Below are 21,859 nucleotides of genomic sequence, written 5' to 3'. Positions count from 1 at the left end.
CACAAAAAGACCAATAAAGCCAAATAACCTGGGCCCAGGGCATCTTGCAGACACTGATATTCCAATCAAGGACCATGCATGAAGAGGACCTTGACCCCCTGCTCAGAGGAAGCTTATAGGCTGCTCAGTTTCCAAGTAGCTTCCCTAGTAAGGAAACCAGGGGCTGTCTCTGACATTAACTCAGTGGCCAGCTCTTTGATCACTTCCTGTAGAGGGGTGCAGCATTGCCTGTCCACAAAGGAAGATGATGCAGCCAGCCCTGATGAGACCTGATAGGCTAAGGTCAGATAGAAGGGGAGGAGGTCCTCCCCTATCAGTGGACTAGGGAAGAAGCATAGATGGAGAAGAGGAAGGGTGTGTGGGACTGGGATGGGATAAGGAAGGCAGCTACAGCCGGTACACAAAGTGAATAAATTGTAATTAATTAATTAATTTTAAAACAAAGAAAAAATAAATAATAATTAAATAAATAATTTTAAAAAGACCAGCAACACTATTTTGAAACTTCAATCTACCCTACTGTAATATTACAAACTATAGACCAAGCAACCTGACTTCCTAATCCTTTCAGGCAGTTTAATGTTATTTCTTTTCTCTTCAAATAAAATATTCTAGTGATTTTAACATACTTATAATTTTGTTTTATGCTTGCTGATTTCTTTTTGGAAAGAATATGTCTCAGATAGTCACTCCTGAAGTAAGCTGTTTGCAGTGAGTGATACATTTCCAAAAATTCGTTATTTATGAACTCTATCACTGACAAAAATATTTATTCATAGAATATTATCTTGTCTCTGAATCAGCAAGAAGTCAATGCTTTGTTTGTAGCAATTGATTCCTAAAGAATAAATATCCTGGCATAAATAAATTTATACTTTGATTTGTAGTCATCAGTGTAGATGTAGCACTTCTCTAATTGCTGTACATATTGTGGCATACTTCTGAAGTTTTTCCCTTCACTGTGCCCACCTAGAAAAGGAAAATATATAGATAAAAAACAAACAAATTGCATTTCTTCCCTAGTTGTGATGTCTATTTAAAATCATTAGTGATGCTTTCTGAGGCAGGTTTTAGGATTTAGGCACATTATTTTTTTTTAACTTAATATTTTTTTTAAGTTACTGTCCACCCCATTTATTCAGGGATTTTTTTGGCATGCAATATTTATAGATTGCCAAACATAATTAAAGTGGTAACATACACATTTATCTTGTTAATGAATACAGTTGATGCAATATTTTCCTTTTTGGTGCTATATTGCCATTATCTCATGGCTTAAAAATGTAGAAATATACACTAATACTGAAATCCAAATATGCAAAATAAGTGACTTTACAATGGAAAAACTTGACCCAGTTGTGCTTTTTGGAAAACTTATGTAGAAATCTCAGCAATATAATTCCCTTCATAATACCAGCATAATAACAAAACTACATGCCATGTTAATGAGGACAGGGAAATTTTCAAATGGTTCAATCCATGTAGATCCTGTGCTTACTGTTTCAGTCTCTGTGAGTACTAATCAGCCTTGATTAGCTAATTCTGTGGACCTTGTTCTCCTAGTGCCCTCCATGACATCCGGCTCTTATAGCTCTTGTTGTCTTTCTTCTTCCTCTTTTTCTCCTCTCCTCTATCTTCTTCCTCTTCTTCGGGGTTACCTGAGCTCTGCAAGAAGAGAATTGATGGAGCTATGCCATTCAGAGGAGTGTGTTCCAAGGACTCTCTCTTCCTGTAACGTCTGTCCTGTTACTGACTGCTCATCTATGAGTATAGCTCAATGTCTTTAAGGGTCATTTTATTGACATTTTATATTATTATTATTATTAAAATTTATTTATTTTTTATTAATTACACATTACTCACTTTGCATTCCAGCTGTAGTCCCTTCCCTTGTCCCCTGTCGGTCCTACCCTCCCTTCCTCATCTCCTTCCATGGCCTTCCCCATGTCCACCAATAGGAGCGGTCCTCATCCCCTTCCATCTGACCCTCGCCTGTCAGGTCTCATCAGGATTGGCTTCATTGTCATCCTCTGTGGCCTGGTAAGGCTGCTCCCCCTCCAGAGAGAGGTGATCAAAGAGCCAGTCACTGAGTTCATATAAGAGACAGTCCCTGTTCCCATTATTAGAGATAGAGAACCCACTTGGAGACTGAGCTTCCATGGGCTACATCTGTGCAATGCATCTAGCTTATCTCCATGCATGGTCCTTTGCTGGAGTATCAGTCTCAGAAAAGACCACTGTGCCCAGATATTTTGGTTCTGTTGCTCTCCTTGTGGAATTTTTGTCCCCTCCAGGTCTTTCTGTCTCTCATTTTTCATAAGATTTCCTGCACTCTGCCAAAAGTTTGGCTGTGAGCCTCAGCATCTGCTTTGAATCCCTGCTGGGTGTTGACATTGAGAGGCCCTCTGTGCTGGCTCCTGTCCTGTTCCCTGTTTTCTCTCACTTCTGATGTCTTTCCCATTTGCCTTTCTGAAAGAGGATTGAACATCTTACCCAGGGTCCTCCATCTTGCTTAACATCTTTAGGTATACAGATTTTAGTGTGTTTATCCTATATTATATATCTAATATCCACTTGTAAGTGAGTATATACTACGTGTGTCACTCTGCTTCTGGAATATCTCACTCCTGATGATCTTTTGTAGATCCCACCATTTGCCTGCAAATTTCATGATTTCCTTGTTTTTAATTGCTGAGTAGTAATCCATTGTGTAAATGTATAACAATTTCTTTATCCATTCCTCAGTTGAGGGACATCTGGGTTGTTTCCAGGTTCTTTCTATTACCAATAAAGCTGATATGAACATGGTTGAACAAATGTCCTTGTATACTTGAGCATATTTTGGATATATGTATAAGAGTGGTATAATTGTCTCTTGATTTAACAATATTCCTATTGGTCTGAGAAAGCACCAGATTGATTTCCAAATTGGTTGTACAAGTTTACATTCCCACCAGCAATGGAGGAGGGTTCCCCTTTCTCCACATCCTCTGTGTTGTCACCTGAGTTTTTGATCTTAGCGATTCTTATGAGTGTATGGTGAAATTTCAGGGTCGTTTTGATTTTTATTTCCCTGGTGACTCAGGACTTGGAGCATTTCTTTAAGTGTTGCCCTGCCATTCAATATTACTCTATTGAGAATTCTCTGTTTAGCTCTGTACTCTAATTTTTTTTATTGGATTACTTGATTTGGACATCAGAAGAAGGAGAAAACAGGAAACAAGTTAGAAACCTGCCACAGAGGGTCTCTGAAAGGCTCTGCCCTGCAGACTATCCAAACAGATGCTGAGACTTATGGGCAACTGCTGGGCAGAATGCATGGAATCTTATGAAAGGAGAGGGAACTAGTATGATCTGGAGAGGACAGGAACTCCAAAAGGAGAGCAACAGAACCAGAAAATTTGAACACAGGGGTCTTTCCAGAGACTCATACTCAAACCAAGGACCATGCATGGAGATAACCAAGAACCGCTGCACAGATGTAGCCCGTGGCAGTTCAGTGTCCAAGTGGGTTCCATAGTAATGGGAAGAGGAACTGCCTCTGACATAAACTGATTGGCCTGCTCTTTGATCACCTCTTTGATCACTTTGAGGAGGGTGCAGCCTTACCAGACCACAGAAGATGACAATGCAGCCACTCCTGGTGAGATCTGATAGACTAAGATCAGAAGGAAGAAGAGGGGACCTCCCCTATCAGTGGACTTGGAGAAGGACATGAGTGATAAAGGGGGAGGGAAGGTAGGATTAGGAGGGGAGGAGGGAGGGGTTTATGGAGGGATACAAATTGAATAAAGTGTAACTGATAAAAAAAAAAAAAACCTCACTGGTTCATAGTTAAAAAACAATTCTGTAAAGAATCATGTTGGTATTTTGATGGGAATTGCATTGAACCTGTAGATTGCTTTTTGGGGGGATGGACATTTTACTGTTAATCCTACAGATCCATGAGCATGGGAGAGCTTTCCATCTTCTTATATCTTCTTCAGTTTCTTTTTTTGTATCAGAAATTATTTCAAATGGAAAATTGTTCAAGAATGAAACTTACATAACTGATAATAATTTAGTGATTCCTACCTGAATGATTCTTTGCAAGTTTTTTTTCTTTTTTAATTTATTTTTTTAATTTTTTATTAATTACACTTTATTCATTTTGTATACCCCCATAAGCCCCTCCCTCCTCCCCTCCCGATCCCACCCTCCCTCCCCTTTCTGCATACATGCCACTCCCCAAGTCCACTGATAGGGGAGGTTCTCCTCTCCTTTCTGATCTTAGTCTATCCTTCTCATCAAAAGTGGCTGCATTGTCCTCTACCGTGGCCTGGCAAGGCTGCTCCCCCCTCAGGGGGAGGTGATCAAAGAGCAGGCCAATCAGATTATGTCAGAGGCAGTCCCTCTTCCCATTACTATGTAACCCACTTGGACACTGAACTGCCATGGGCTACACCTGTGCAGGGGTTCTAGGTTATCTCCACGAATAGTCCTTGGTTGGAGTATGAGTCTCTGGGAAGTTTCCTGTGTTCAAATTATCTTGTTCTGATGCTCTGCTTGTGGAGTTCCCGTCCCCTCCAGCTCTTACTATTTCCCACTTCTTACATAAAATTCCATTCACTCTGCCCATCAGTTGTCCATCAGGCTCAGCATCTGCTTTGACAGTCTATACTGCAGAAGCTTTCAGAGGCCCTCTCCGGCAGGTTCCAAGGTTGTTTCCTGTTTTCTTCTGGCTTTCAGAGGCCCTCTGTAGCATGTTCCAAGGTTGTTTCCTATTTTCTTTTTCTTCTGATGTCCATCCTCTTTGCCTTTCAGGCTGGGGATTGAACATTTTAGTTAGGGTCCTCTCTTTTGCTTAGTTTGTTTAGATGTACAGATTTTAGTGGGTTTATTCTATGTTGTATGTTTATATGAGTGAGTATATACCATGCATGTCTTACATCTACTATTAGAGTATGAGAGAGACTAGGAGGGGGAAGAAGGAAAGAAGTCAGGGAGGTAGAGAAGAAGGAAGGTTTGGTTTTAATAAATTTAGTTTAATTGGGCATGTTGGTGCATGCCTGTCGTTACAACTCTTCAACATTCATGAGGCCAAGGCAGGTAGATAGAGTATCAGAAATCATCTTGACATACATAGCCAAACTCTGCCTCCAAAATCTGCAAAGAGATTGAGGTAATTATAATGACTCATATTTAAATAATTAATGAAATGATATGGAAATACAACCAAAAGCTGCTGTAGAAAGTATACAACCTGTAACTGCGATCAAAAATAACCTTTTAAAGTTTTTTTAAAAGATAATCTCTGGGAAGATAATTGTCAGAACTTGCTATCAAAAATAATAATAATATGAAAGTATTTGTTTTTATTGAAACAGTAAGACTGTTTTTTTACATTATAATTCAAATAACTGAAAACATTATTTATTTTATTTTCTTTTCATTATTTTATTTTAAAGAAACTTTAAACTTTTAACCTGTCTAGTTACAATTGACATATGCATATATATATATATATATATATATATATATAAACATAGTTTCTTCTCTCATAAAATACATCCTGACCAGAGTTTCACCCTTCCTCCACTCATCTCAGCTCTTCCCCCATCTTCTTTCTCCTCCAGATCCACTCTTTCTTTGTTTCCTCTTCAACAAGGAGTAAGCCTCCAAGAGATGACACTCAAAAAGAAGAAAATAAGATAAACTAAGACAAGGAAAAAACTCTTTTCTTGAGACTAGACCAGGCAAACCAATCGGAGGAAAAGTCCCAAGAGCAGGCAAAGGAGTAACATACATACCTACTCTCACAGTTAGGTGTCCCATAAAAACAACAAGCTAACAGCCATAACATTATGCAGAGGACCTGCTACAAGCCTGATGATCGCCATTTCCATCTCTTTGAGTCCATATGAGCCCTCCTTTGTTGATTTAGTCAGTCATGTTCTCCTAGTGTCCTCTATCCACTCTGACTCTTATAATCTTTTCTCCTCTTCTTCCATGGGTTCCCCTTATCTTAGAATGGAGGAGGGACCTGAAGGAGACCACCAACCTGGGCTCAAGCAGAGCCTAATGTTTAGGTGTGGGTCTTTGCAACTTATCCCATTTACTGTTGGAGGAAGCCTCCACTGGTGATACCTGAATAAGATACCAATGTATGAGTATAGAAAAAATCATTTAAAATCTTTGATTTTTTTTTTACCAGTCCTGTTTGGTTCTTCTCTATGACTATGGGCTATCTATTCTCCTGTTCCTGGCCATCTACTCAGTGAAGGGTATGGGATCTTTCTTGTGACATGGGTCTTAAGTTAAACCAGACATTGGTTGGCTACCCTTAGAAGCTCTGAGGTACCATTGCTCTATCCTCCTCCCCCCACACACACACAAACACACACACACAAATCATGCAGGCAGGATAAATTGTAGGTGGATGTTTTTGTGGTTGGGTTGGTTTTCGGGTTTCTTTTTAGGTACTGAAGAGTACATTGCTGTGCCAAAGAGACTATAATGTAGCAGTGAAAGCTCTATGTGGGTACCAGCTAGAACTCTCTTTGTTGTTTTTGTGGGTGGACTGGGATGGGTAAGAAAAGGATCAGGAGGGGTTAAGTGTGGGGATGGGAGGGATGGAGAGCAAGGAGATATAGATGGAATAAAAGAGGAGGGGAATTTAGAAACTGGTGTGGAAACCAAGTGTAGTAAAAACTTCCTGGAATCTGTAAGTTTTACCTTAGTGAGGACACTTTGTAATATAGGGTATGGAGTCTGAACTGGCCATCTTTTGAAGGCAGGCAAGACTTCCAGTAATGAGACAGAGTTGAATTCTCCTATGGAGATACACAAACAACTCCAGATCTTCTAAGACAGAGTTTGACTCTCTAAAAACTGACAGTTGAGCCCCTTACCAAAGACAACACTTACACAGCACATTGAACATAGAGAACTTAATTATGAAATATTACAACTTAACATCTTAAACCTTTTTGGTCTTAGAGGACTAGCAAATGCAGTCTCCAAATGGCTTCTTAGTAAGGGGAACAAGGGCTGTCTCTAACATGAACTCAGTGGCTGGCTCTTTGATCACTTCCACCCCAGGGAGGGGGGCGCAGCCCTACCAGGCCACAAAGGAAGACTATGAAACAGTCCTGATGAGACTTGATAGGCTCTGGTCAGATGGAAGTAGAGGAGGTCCTACCCTATGAGTGGACTGGGGAAGGGGCATTCGAGGAGATGAGGTATAGAGAGAGGACAGGATTGGGAGGGGACAGGGGTAGAGTTACAACTAAGATAAAAAGTAAATAAATTGTAATAAATAAAAATTATATTAAAAAAGAAAAGAAAGAGGGATCTAGTGAAGGCATTTGACAAAAGTGAAGAAACTACTTCTTCACTTACATTTTGTGCACAATCACAATCACTTAGTCCCCTAACATCCGGGATATGCTTTCCTCATTGGATTCAGGAAAACTACTACTCAAGACTGAATGGGATGAAATCTTCTCTTTGATATCTCCCCATCTACCCAAGCTATTTCTTTCATGCATGTGTATATAATGTACTTGGTATAGGCATTAATCTACCATGTTTTGTTTTGTTTGTTTGTTTTTTACTTCTGTGCTTACCTCTCCAGGTTTTGCATTTCTCAGAGGAAGAGAGTATGGTTTGCCCATTGTTTTATCTGAAATGATTCAGACAGAAAGGCAGGGCACTCTATAGATGTCAAATAAGTATATAATTTGAATTGTAAAAAAAGAAAGAAAACTAGCAAATGTAAAGATGACTTCAATTAAGAGAAGTGTGTTAAGAGATAATGCTGTCCCATTAAGTAATCTCATGAAGATTCTCACTTTTACACACCACAACTTCTCAAACAAGAAATTCCACAGAATCTGTCAAGATGATTGTCAATGGATTTCAATGTTATACACACAACACACACACACACACACACACACACACACACTCACTTTCACATACATACTATATATACATATGTTACCAATTAAAATAGGAAATCTGTATGACAAGCTCATATCTACACAAAACAGACCAAAAGATAGACCGTTTTTGTTTTTTTTTCTTTAATTTTTATTTTATTTTATTTTATTTTATTTTATTTTATTTTATTTTATTTTATTTTATTTACAATTTATTCACTTTGTAGCCCCTTCCCTCATCTGCTGGTTCCACCCTCCCTCTTCCCTCCTATCTATCTTTCAAAGTCCTTTAAAAAGGAGGAAAGAGTGAATCTTCCTCCCCTACTGTCTGAATCGAGCCTATCAAGTCTCACCAGAACTGCTTGGATCCTCTTCATCTGTGGCCTGGAAAGGCTACCCTGCCAGGGGCAAGTGATCCAACAGCAGGCAACTAAGTTCATGCTAGGTCAAGAAAGAATAAAGAAATAAATTAAAGACTTCCTTAAATTCAATGAAAATGAAGGCACAACATACCAAACCTATGGTACACAATGAAAGCAGTGTTAAGAAGAAAGTTCATAGCATTAAGTGCCTTCATAAAGAAATTTGAGACATTTCATACAAACAAATTAGAAGCATACCTGAAAGCCCTAGGAAAAAGAAAAAAAATAAAAGAAGAAGCAGACATAACCAAGGGTAGTAGAAGGCTAGAAATAATCAAAAGCAGGGCTGAAATTGATGAATTAAAAACAAAGAGAACAATTCAAATAATCAATACAACCAAGAACTGGTTCTTTGAGAAAATCAACACGACAGACAAACCCTTAGCCAAACTAACTAAAAGGAAGAGAGGCACTATCGAGATCAACAAAATCAGAAATAAAAAGGGGGACATAACAACAGACACTAAGGAAATCAAAAGAATCTTTAGATCTTATTTCAAAAGCCTATTATCTACAGAATTTGAAAAGCTAAATAAGCTAAATGTACTGGACAATTTTCTTTTTACTTACTTTTTTTTTTGTGAAACTTACTTGGATTAGAAAAGTAAAATTACTCATTACACTTTAAAATACACAAGTATCATGACATTTCTTGGAGAGTTTCCATAAAGTAAACACTTGAAAATATCTAAAATTAACAAATTATTTTCCCAGAATTTTTATTTATTTTTTTTAGTTTTTAGTTCTTATTATTTATTTCAATTTATTCAATTTGTACCCAGGCTGTAGCCCCCTCCCTCATCTCTTACCAATAACTCCCTCCTCCCTTCCTCCCACTTCTTCCCCTATGCCCCTTTCCTAGTCCATTCATAGGGGATGACCTCCTCCACTTCCATATGACCCTAGCTTATCAGGTCTCATCAGGACTAGTTGCATTGTCTTCCTCTGTGGCTTCCCCAGGGGGAGTTGATCAAAGAGCCTGCCACTGGGTTCATGCCAGAGAAAGCTCCTGCTCTCTTACTAGGAACCCACTTGGGCTACATCTGAGCTGGAATTTTTTAAATTAAGAGTGCATGGAATCTCATGTAAGAAGTGGGAAATAGTAAGATCTGGAGAGGACAGGAACACCACAAGGAGAGCAACAGAACCAGAAAATTTGAACACAGGGGTCTTCCCAGAGACTCATACTCCAACCAAGTACCAGGCATGGAGATAACCTAGAACCCCTGCACAGATGTAGTCCACGGCAGTTTAGTGTCCAAGTGGGTTCCATAGTAATGGGAAGAGGGACTGCCTCTGACATAATCTGATTGGCATGATCTTTGATCACCTCCCCCTAAGGGAGGAGCAGCCTTGCCCCGGCCACAGAAGATGACAATGCAGCCACTCCAGATGTGATCTGATAGACTAAGATCAGAAGGAAGGAGAGGATGATCTCCCTTATCAGTGGACTTGGGGAGGGGCATGCGTGAAGAAAGGGGAGGGAGGGTGGGACCAGGAGGGGAGGAGGGAGGGGCTTATGGGGGGATACAAAGTGAATAAAGTGTAATTAATAAAATTAAATTAAATTAAAAAAAGAAATATAAGTATGTGTGTACTGTGTGTGTTACTATGTGCTTGGTATGTGTGTGTTGATCTGTGTGTTGTATGTGTTTGCGCTATGTAGGAGGAGCATATGCTACATGTTTTGGTTTATAGTGTGTTTGTTGGTGTGTATTATGTGTGTTGGTGTGTGCTGTGTGTGTGTGAAGGTCAGAAGACAACATTGTGTTTCTAGCTCTCTCCTTCCATATGTATGTTGGTTCTGGGAATCAAATTCAGGCTTTCACAGTAAGAGCCTTTGCACTCTGAGCCATCTTCCTGGCCCCATTACTATAATTTTTATATCATATTATTATATTGGTCCACATGTAAGAAAAAGACAAGTTATTAACAAGTATATAAGTGTTTCCCTCTTTCTCTCTGTTGCTAGGTGATTCTTATCTTGAGTTCAAGGGTTAACTGATAACCCATTTCATCAAGGAAGTAACCTCTCATCTGTCACTTTATTCCGTCTCGCATCTACTAGCATTTTTAACTCACTTGAAAATTTATTACCTCTTTTATTAACCACTGGAAGACCTCCCTTATCAGTGGACTGGGGGAGGGGCACTGGTGGGGAAGAGGGAGGGAAGGTGGGATTGGGAGGGGAAGAGAGAAGGAGCTACAGGGGGAATACAAAGTGAATAAACTGTAATTAATAAAAATAAAAAATTTACAAAGAAAAAAGCTGAAAGAAATAACAAAGTTTAGCAAGGACATCAGTATTTGAGGAGTAAAGGAATAAGATAGACTTAAGGACAAGGTGGGAGAAAGAGTTACAGAAACTAAAGCCATCTCACAAGATGATTAGGGTCTTAGGATCTGATAAGACAATTTTCTTATTTTGACATTTAAAAAAAACTATTTTATTAAAATATAAGATGGTAAATATTTGCAAAAATACTGTATTTTAAATTTCTTTTGTTTTTTTTTTAAATGTTTCCCAAAGATTTGTAGAGTAGACCAATGTGAATAGCAGAATGAATATTGAGCCCCTTGAGAGCTTCAGGGCCAGCTGTTGGCTGCAGTTTCAGCTCTGTGATTACTTCTAGGGAAGGACTGACAAAAGTGATGGGATAGATTTCACTTACCAAAGCTGAATCAAGATCAGGAAAATAAATTAAAAAGTCCTATATCCCCTAAAGAAAAAGAAGCACTCATCAAAATCTCCCAACCAAAAAATGCCAGGGCCTGATATTTTCAGGACAGAATTCTATCACACTTTCAAAGAAGAGCTAATTCCAACACTCTTCAAACTATTCCTCAAATAGAAAGAGAAGGAACATTACCAAACTCATTATATGAGGTCACAATCACTTTGATACCTTAACCACACAAAGACCCAACAAGGAAAGAGAATTTCAGACCTATTTTTCTTATGAACATTGACACAACAAATATTCAATAAATACTTGCAAGCTAAGTCCAAGAACACATTAAAGATATCATCCACCATGACTAAGTAGGTTTCATCCCAGGCTTGGAAGTGTCATTCTATATATGGAAATCCATCAATGTAATTCACCATATAAACAAACTGATACAAAATAAAACACATGATCATCTCCTTAGATGCCAAAAAGCATTAGACTGTTTTTTTTTCTTTATTAATTACACTTAATTCACTTTGTATCCCTCCTGTGATTCTCTCCCTCCTCCCATCCCAATCCCTCCCTTTCTCCACCCTCTGCATGCATGCCCCTCCCAAAGTCCACTGATAGGGGAGTACTTCTTTTCCTTCCTTCTGTTCCTAGTCAATTAGGTCTCATCAGGAGTGGCTGCATTGTCTTCTTCTGTGGCCTGGTAATGCTGCTTCCCCCTCAGGGGGAGGTAATTAAAGAGCAGGCCAATCAGTTCATGTCAGAGACAGTCCCTGTTCCTATTACAATGGAACCCACTTGGATACTGAACTGCCATGGGCTACATCTGTGCAGGGGTCTTAGGTTATCTCCATGCATTAGACTGCTTTTTGTAATGCAGTTATTACTAAACCATATGAAACTAGTTAGGTATAAATTCAATTCAAACCTAGTTTGATTTACATTTTAGTGAATCTATTTCAAATATTGTGACTAGCAGACAATTTTTTACAATCCAAGAGAAACATAGTCTTTAGAGTTTCATTATGTCATTACTGAAATTCAGAAACTATAATGCATAGTTTAACTGAACTGTTATGTTTCATCTCTGCATGAACAGGGAAATCTTAGAAACTGAATTTGTTTGCATCCCAAGATTACCTCCCCAGAATATTTTACTTCAAGTCATATAAAATATTCCTATTCCCATATATAGAGGAAACTACTACATAGCTCCCACTAGTCACATAAGGGATTGTTGTTCATAATTTTTATATATATAGCCAAATTGTTAGGCTCCCATGAAAAAGGAAATTCCCACTGTTGCTAGATATCTCTGTTGCAAATAATTCTGAAATTCCTTAATAAAAATTTTTGTTGATGTCTCAGTATCTGAAACTAAGAGGTACTAAATACTAAATACGGGGGAGAAAATAATTTAAAAGTAAAAGGTGAGAATAGATAGTACTTGCATTTTTCTCTTATTAAATAATTTTCAAATCTGAAAATCCTAAAATTCCAGAGAAGCAGATAATATTTAAATAAAATTTGTATATTCACTCAAAGAAATCTTACCCAGTAATGAAAATTAAATAAATGATCATACATGTATTTTGAGATTAGATAGTTGTGATTATCTGCAAATAGTTATGAAGAATAAGTGAAGACATTTGTATGTTCTAAAATCCATTTGTTTTCATGTTTAAAACATTGTGTAAATTTGTTTTAAATACATTAATTTTAGCATATGGAAAGGATATCTTAGGAGAAAGTGTCTGATTATCCTATCTATCTTGATAAGTTTAAAGTTCTATACCTAAATTAACTTTTCTCCTTATTGGTATTACCTATATAAAAAGATTTCTTAATTTCTAAACAACTTAGTCTTATATGTGATACTGAATCCTCTCCATGTGCTAAATAAACATGGACTAGACATTGCACGTGTAGATCTTACCTAACAGTTTTCATAATTTCATAATTATTATTGTATTGAAAGAAAAGGAGCCTTTTATTGGACTTAAAGGAGGAAATGTTGGTATAATGTTCTTTTAAAATGTATATGCCTACCCTTGTTAATTCAAATGCTGATTTCTCCACCCCCAACGCTCTGGTTTCAATCTGGATATTGCATTGTGATACTCACTATAAGCATCCTGTCTCAACACTTGTGTAAACAGGACACAAATAAACCAACTAGATACAATGTTGTGCAATGGAAGGAGCCAGAGGACAGGAAAAAGGGGAGGAGCTAGAGAACAGGAAAGGGTGGGAGGAGAAGGAGGAGGAGCTCGAGGAGAGCAGAGCAGGAGGAGAGCAGAGTTGGAGGGGAGAGCTTGGAGGACATGGAGCATGAACCAGACCTAAGATTTCACAAAAAGCAAGTATAATGTGGGAAATCTAAATGTTAGGAAACTGAGGGCTTGGAGTAAATTTAGGAGGGAGTAAATATTGCCCAGCATTGTGTTCTAGGTTAACTAAAATAAATAAATTAATAAATAATAAATAAATAAATAAATAGATAGATAGATACATTAATTTTATCTATTTTTAATTTATGTTATGTATTAATTTAGTCATAAATTAAATCATTAGAAATAGTGATAATGAGTATATAGGTAAATTCATAGACAGACATATCTGGAAGAACAGATGCCAACTTATACATCTGTTGTTAGCAATATGATTCTCTAGTTTAGGAATATGACATAATTTGAGTACCTGTGATTTAATTTTAAGAAAATTGTTATATATGGCTACTAGAAATGACTTGGTGAAACATTTTAGTTGTTAATTTGTGAACCTTCTGACATTAACTTTATCTTTACAGAAGTACCAGCTGAAATTCCAATGATGAAGTCACCCTTGGAAAAGATCGAGTTGGCTCCTGGACAGGCATTGCCCCCTGGATTCCCTGGACCATTAATTTTTGCTGATAGTCTGTCCTCTGTGGAGACTCTGTTGACCAATATTCAGGTCAACAATATTTCTATAAAAAATAAATGTAATACAAGACATTAACACCTACCTAAATTATTTTCTAATTGAAAATTTAAAACAGATTAGATGAACTGCGTGCCATTTGTTGTACTTTGACAGGGTCTACTGAAAGTGGCTTTGGATAATGCTCGTATCCAGGAGAAGCAGATTCAGCAAGAAAAGAAGGAACTGAGAATAGAGGTGTACAGAGAAAGAGAAATTAGAGAAAACCTGGAAAGACAACTTGCAGTTGAGCTTCAAAGCAGAAGTAAGTTGAACAAGTTCAACTAAATGGTGAATATTATGTTGCACACTATTTTCTTGCTAACAGAAACACTTTCAAAGACGGCTTATAACTGCTAAAAATTAATAAGCTAAAAACAAATAGTAATTGCTTAGTCACATAATGGTCAGAAAGTTTTTCACTAAGAGATAATGAACAAAATTTTTGTTTGGGGCCAGTTAAAGATTGAAAATAAACATAAGCCAATAAAATGTATCTGGGTACAGATATTGTCACCTCCTCTTACATATAAAACATTTACTTTTTCCAAGTCAGGGAACTATATTCTGGAATTATAAAGTAAATGGAACTCGGTCTCTTTTCTTGAGGGATTTACACTGTCTAAGGTTAGCACAACCAAAATTTTCCCAAGACATAATGGCAAGAGTGATCATGAATAATCTGCACGGTTTGAAAGAGATTAGTTCCTTTAGCTTATGGAAGTGGTATGATGTTAAAAGACTATCTTCTGAAGTTGATGCCTGGATCTGAACATTATAGAATCAGTAGTCAAAAATAAAAAGAGCATGCAAACATTCAGCTTAAACATAGTGTATTAGGGAAGGCATAAAAACAAAACAACAAGAAAGAAACAACTTCATACAAAGGTGAGTGTATGTGATTTGATTTTTGAGTGGCTTTGAGTTTAACTAATTACATAGTGAAAGATCATGCCAAAAATGGATGTAGAAGTGAAATTGTGAAGAAAATTTTCAATGGTGTATAACTGAGATTGGATTTTACCTTGCAAACAATGCAGAGTATTGAAAGGTTAACAAGGGGAAAATCTGGTTTCATTTTAATTACATAGTTCACTCTAATGATGTGTTGTTTTTTTTTTTACTTTTTTGAGACTATAATTACATTTCCCTAAACCCTCCTATGTAACCTTCCTGACTTACCTTCTAATCCATACTCTTTTATTTCCTAATTGTTATCTTGTGCATATATATTTCTAAATATAGTATGTCCAGCCCATATAATGTTACTTGTTAAGTTTTTCGACACTAAACTACAAATTTGTGAGCTCTTCAAAGGGAAAGACTATCTTTCACACTTCCAGCTTTCCTTAGTTCCATACGTAATTGAATTATTGTGAGCTTTTCCCCATCCACTTTGATATAGCCACTGATACTGTCTTCGTTCAGTTCATGTTTAAGCAGTCACATTGCTGAGACTTTAACAGAGTATCTTCTGATATTACTAGGCATCACTGTCTCACAGAAATCCCTGATTCTCTGATTGGGATAGCTGTGAGCCTGGGAGCAAGGAAAGGATTCCAAATGGATTGCTTGTTCTCATGGAAACGGGATTAAAAACAATTAAATTATCATAAGAGAGATATATGGACACAAAGAAGAGAATTTAGAGAAATACTGAATTATTCAAAATAGAATTTTTTAAAAGAGTAAAATCAGTTGTGCATAGTATAGTATATAAATTGGACAAGTTCTCTTGAACACAACACAAAGTTTTCGCGTTCAGTTTTATAAATAATTTTTACATGTTCACATTTAACATAAAACACTACAGAGCAGCAAAATATGTAATACTAATTTCAGTTTTCTTCTAATCCCTCATTTCCCTTCTTATGGAAAGATCATAAAACCTAAAGTAACCTAGTTAAAGGGGGAAAGCAGTGGTACAAATGGAACAGAGAAAATTCACAATCTGGACACTTCACCAAAAACTGATGATGCTTCCAGTTCAGTAAAATTCACTAACTTATAGTGAATTTTATACTTACCTAATGCTAAGTATTAAACAGTAACATAAAATTTGTCTTGGAATATTTTTCTATAGTTTTAGGAATCATTTGTTGAGAGTAAAATGCAATTTTAATCACTGCATTTGTAAGAATTTAATTTTTCTTTTTCTGAGTTACCTCACTCTATTTCCCTGCAAATTTCATGATTTCCTTGTTTTTAATTGCTGAGTAGTATTCAGTTGTGTAAATGTACCACAATTTCTGTATCCATTCTTCAGTTAAGGAACATCTAGGTTGTTTCCAGATTCTGGCTCTTATGAATAAAGCTGCTATGAACATAGTTGTGCAAATGTCCTTGTTTTATGGTTGAGCATATTTTGGATTTATGTCCAGTAATGGTATAGCTGGGTCTTGAGGAAGCACTATTTCTAATTGTCTCAGAAAGTGCCAGATTGATTTTCAAAGTGGTTGTACAAGTTTATATTCCCACCAGCAGTGGAGGAGGGTTCCCTTTCTCCACATCCTCTTGAGCATGTTTTGTCACTTGAGTTTTTGATCTTAGCCATTATGACAGTTAAAGGTGAAATCTCAGTCATTTTGATTTGCATTTTCCTGATGACTAATGATGTTGAGAATTTCTTTAAATATTTCTCTGCCATTTGATATTCCTCTATTGAGGATTCTCTGTTTAGCTCTGCACTCCATTTTTTAATTAGGTTACTTGGTGTCTAGGTGTTTATCTTCTTGGGTTCTTTATATATTCTGGGCATTAATCCCATGTCAGATATAGGGTTGGTGAAGTTTTATCCCAGTCTGTAGTCTGTTGTTTTGTTCTGTTGACCGTGTGACCATGTTCTTTTGCTTTACAGGGGCTTTTTAGTTTCATGAGGTCCCATTTATTGATTGTTGATCTTAGAGCCTGTGTTGTTGGTATTCTGTTTTGTTTGTTTGTTTGTTTGTTTTAAAACAAGGTTTCTCTGTGTAGCCTTGGCTGTCCTGGAATTGTTTTGTAGATCAGGCTACCCTCACACTCAGAGAGATGCATATGCCTCTGCCTCCCTGAGTGCTGGCATTACAGGTGTGCCCTACTGTGCCTGGCTGCTCAACTTTTAAGTGTATATTACGTTAATATGATGGAAAGTGAGGAATAATAAGTTTATTCAAACATATTTGACATAATATCAATATAAAGATATAATTTGAAATTGTTTAACACATACTATTATAAATATTGACTTATGTATTATAATTTAATGTTTATCTTCATATGTTGGCAGGTCTTGCCTTTGTTTTTATTCCAGTGCCAGTATTTTCTGCTTACTTGTTTTTTGTTAATATTAGTTTATTTACATGTATACCATATGCAGTTTACATCTAACCACTCGTTCCTAAGCTAATTCCACTTATACTTGACATCCACATGAGGGCGCATCTTTTCTCACTTCTTGCTTAAACAGTATGTTCAACAGATACTTATTGAACCCTACTATAGGAAAAACATACTGGATTATTGGAGAGAAGAATAGATATAATTATGTAGTTAAATACCTGCTGTGCACAGTCTAATACATCACTGCCTCATCTTGAGGCGTATCATGGATATAATGTACATAACTCTATGTATAACAATAGAGGTTTTTCTTTCTTCCTTTTTTTGCATCCATGTTCACATATTTTATTCAGTTCAAAATTAGATTTAGACATAGAAATTATTTGAAATTATACATTATTTCAAACAATAGTAGTTTTGAACATTACAAGATCATTAAATTTAAAAACAAATGTTTAAAAAAAAGTGGAGCTAAAGAGAGAGAGAGACCTTAGTGGATAAGCATAAATAACAGTTCTTCCATAAGACTTGAGACCGATTCCCATGTCAGGTACCTCAAAAGCACGTGTAAATTCAAGCTCAATAATAATTTGAAAGTAAAATAACAAAAATATTCTAAGTTATATTATGATCTTACTTTCAATTTTTATTGACTAAGATTAAAAATAATTAGTGCTTAAAATCTGAAAAAGTGAAATAAACTAAAACAAACCACTGCAGGCTTACTTTGGTTCATTTAAGATTAGTTTAGGTAAAATAGCAGAAAAAGCTATTGGATACATCATTATTAGCACTCATTAAATAGTTTTTAAATTTATACACTCATTCGTTATAGTTAATCTTTAGAGCTAGAATGAGTTATAATTAAATTTCAAAATACTTTAAAATAATTTCAGCTCAATATCTGATCTATAAAAGGTTTAACATTCAAATGGGATTTTGAAGCATGCCAGCCTTTTAATGTTTTATTAAAGATGTTTTCTTTGATAGCAGTAAAAAGAGGCATCTTATCTTAAAATGTTAATATTGTCATTGTAAATGATTCCTTAAAATATATACATGTGACTTTCTGTTTTTTCTTTTTTAAGGTTTATTTCATTTTTTAAAATTTTTTTCATTTTTTAAAAATTTATGTGTGTTTTGTATGCATGAATACAAACAATAGACTTTTAATTAACTTTTTCTCATGTGGGTTGATAGTGCCATCTCCAAAAGCCAGAAACTATTTAACAAAAAACCCAATACCAGCCAAGTGGAGCCCTCTTTTGGACTGGTGTCCCTATATTTTTTAAAGGCTACTGGGTTTTAGTTCTAGTACAATTGTTTTCATGTCTCAAAAGCAGTTTCTTTCTGTGAAGTGGGCATAGTATTTTCCTAGCAGAGATGTCATCGTTGCAAACATTTTGATAGACGATTATTACCAACAAAATATTGCTAACAAAGTAGGTTTAAATAATTCATTTTTGTTTAAATAATTTTAAATGTGGCCTCTTGAAAACTCCAGAAACTACGTAATATTGACTATATAGTAAGTTATACTTTTACATTTTGTTTAAAATTTTAGAGAAAATCTTAGGATATTTTTAATAATGATTTTTACTCAAAGCTGCATTTTTACTCTGCAATATGTTAAGTTCAGAACTGTTTCAATAGACTGTCTTTTCTGCTTGAAGTAATTTGTTAATTCTGTATTTTAATAATGATGTGAATACAATTACAGTAGTAAAAAAATTTCATGTACAAATATACTTAACCATTTTTAATAAATAAACAAAAGACATTAATTTTCTGACTTAGTCTCAACAATTCTATGTTTTATGTTAGACTGCTGAATTTTCTCTATAGGTAAACAACAATTTATTTGGGCAAATGTCTCTTTTGAAGTTATTGAGAACATATTAATGTGAAAAATGAGTAACATTAAAACCCAGATTATTACAATATTTAGTTCAGTTGAAAATTTTTTATACATAAAATTTTTAGTATTTTTTGAATTTTATTTTATTATTTTTAGTATAATTTTTTTATTTATTATAATTTATTCATTTTGTATCCCAATTGTAGCCCCACCTTCATCCACTCCCAATACCACCCTCCCTCTCTCCCTCCCTCATCTCCTCCCATGCTCCTTCCCCAGTCCACTGATAGGGGAGTACCTCCTCCCCATACATCTGACACTAGTCTATCAGGTCTCATCAGGACTGGCTGCATTGTCTTCTTCTGTGGCCTGGTAAGGCTGCTCCCTCCTCAGGGGGAGGTGATCAAAGGGCCAGCCACAGAGTTCATGTCTAAGACAGCCCCTGTTTCCCTCACTAGGAAGCCCATTTGGAGACTGAGCTGCCTATGGCTCCCTCTGTGAAAGGGTTCTAGGTTTTCTTCATGAATAGTCCTTGGTTGGATGTCAGTCTCAGGAAAGACAGAACATCCATATAAAGAAAGCAGAAAAACAAATCTTTTTTTTTTTTTAGAGAAACTTTTAAATTTCATTTAATCCCATTTGATAATTTTGGGCATTATTTCTTTTATTTATTTATTTATTTATTTATTTATTTTATTTTTACATTTTTTTTCTTTATTAATTACACTTCATTCCTTTTGTATACCCCCTGTGGTTCCCTCCCTCCTCCTATCCCAATCCTTCCCTTCCTACACCCTCTGCATGCATGCCCCTCCCCAAGCCCACTGATAGGGGATGTCTTCTTTTCCTTCCTTCTGTTCCTAGTCAATTAGGTCTCATCAGGAGTGGCTGTATTGTCTTCTTCTGTGGCCTGGTAATGCTGCTTCCCCCTCAGGGGGAGGTAATTAAAGAGCAGGTCAATCAGTTCATGTCAGAGACAGTCCCTGTTCCTATTACAATGGAACCCACTTGGTTCCTGAACTGCCATGGGCTATATCTGTGCAGGGGTCTTTCCTGAGACTGATACTCCAACCAAGGACTATGCATGGAAAAATAAATCTTAATAATTGTTGCACATCAAACATCTAGCTGTGTGTGTGTGAGTGTATATATATATATATATATATATATATATGTATATATATATGTATGTATGTATGTATGTATGTATGTATGTATGTATATGTTCTCAGGATCCCAAGCTGGCTTGAACTCATTCTGAAATGCAGGAAAGAATTGAATTTGTAATTCCTCTTGCTCCTCTTGTGTATAAGGGATCATTAACCTGTGCATACAATACTCAAGTTTTTGTATTTTAAAATATACCATAATAATAAACTTTAAAAACAAAATAGGAAGATGGTAGCTTTGCTTAGAATCTCGTTATGAACCTCTTGGAAACCAAATTGATCCTGTTTGAGACTCTATCATAATAAACTTTTAGAGTTTTGAAATGATTTTTAAATTGTGGCAATTATAGTTTCTCTTTGGGACAGAAGCCCTGAGAACTGAGCTGGAATTGTTATTTAGCACTTCTTTGGCCTTTTCATCTACCAGACACTCCTTGATGTGATTGTAGTTTTATAGATTGATTATATAATTGCTGAAAGTTATTCTCAGTAATGTGTGTGTTTGTGTGTGTTTAAAGAAGGAGGGAAAGAGGGAGAGAAACACAATTATTTAAAGGAATAATTGTTTTTCTCTTCAATGGATAACATTTCACAGAAATAGACACTTGCACTTTCAGTTTTTTAAATTATTTTTATTTTTATTAATTACAGTTTATTCACTTTGTATCCCCACTGTACCACCCTCCCTCCTCCCCTCCTAGTCCCACCCTCTTCTTCCCTACCCATGTCCCTTTCCCAGTCCACTGATAAGGGATATGCTTTCTGTTTTAAAGAATAAAATAATGCCTCACACAGAGTTACATGTTTTATTTTTAAATTTTGAAATATGACTGGAAATAACTTACAAATAGTATTATTTCTTAGGAAAATAATAAAATATTAAAGTCATTAAATGTATGTGATATGACATGTAGACAGTAAGTCTCCCAGCAAACTGCCATCACTGTATGAATGCATGTGTATTAAAGAGCATAAAATTTAGAAATATGAATTTAAAAAAAGTTGATGGTGTTATTCAACCACAGTCAAAAAAACACCAAATGGGTGAAAACTGGGACCAAAAGAATTTAATCATATGCTGTCTGATACATTTTGGCTTTCTGATTTTATACTTGTATCTCTGATATAAGTCATTAAACTCAGCAATAGTAATAAACTAAGCAATAATAATGTGTTAACCGTACATTTGCAAAGTACTTCTCCATCTTTTAGGTACAATGCAAAAGCGTCTGAAAAAGGAGAAAAAAGCTAAGAGGAAACTTCAGGAAGCCTTGGAATTTGAATCAAAGCGCCGAGAACAAGTGGAGCAGGCACTTAAACAAGCCACAGCTAGTGACAGTGGTTTGAGGTTGTTGAAAGGTAACTTCTAATTAGGACTTTCACTTATAAGGTAAAAAATAAAAACCTGAACTAAGAAAGAGAGACAGAGAGAGAGAAAGAGAAACAGAAAGGCTTTGTCAAGGAATATAATTTTAAGGCAAGCGTTTTAAGTCATGAATCAAACCAAAATAACCCTTTCTCGAGCGAG

The 21,859-nt window shown here is 36.0% G+C and overlaps 1 protein-coding gene across 1 annotated transcript in view; it reads left to right on the top strand.

Annotated features, from left to right (window-relative positions):
• The window catches only part of Dach2 (dachshund family transcription factor 2), a 743,535-nt gene that overhangs the window by 707,519 nt on the left and 14,157 nt on the right, over window positions 1–21,859 (top strand). Inside the window, exons 8-10 of the mRNA XM_055598244.1 lie at window positions 13,838–13,980; window positions 14,104–14,251; window positions 21,544–21,690. Of these exons, the coding sequence (XP_055454219.1) occupies window positions 13,838–13,980; window positions 14,104–14,251; window positions 21,544–21,690 (438 nt within the window). The remainder of the gene's footprint in view (window positions 1–13,837; window positions 13,981–14,103; window positions 14,252–21,543; window positions 21,691–21,859) is intronic.

Source organism: Psammomys obesus, unplaced genomic scaffold (assembly GCF_907164565.1).
Source record: "Psammomys obesus unplaced genomic scaffold, mPsaObe1.curated_primary_1811, whole genome shotgun sequence".
In the NCBI taxonomy this organism is placed as follows: Eukaryota; Metazoa; Chordata; class Mammalia; order Rodentia; family Muridae; genus Psammomys; species Psammomys obesus.
Note: the sequence above shows the minus strand (reverse complement) of the source record. Positions and strands in the feature narration are given on the sequence as shown.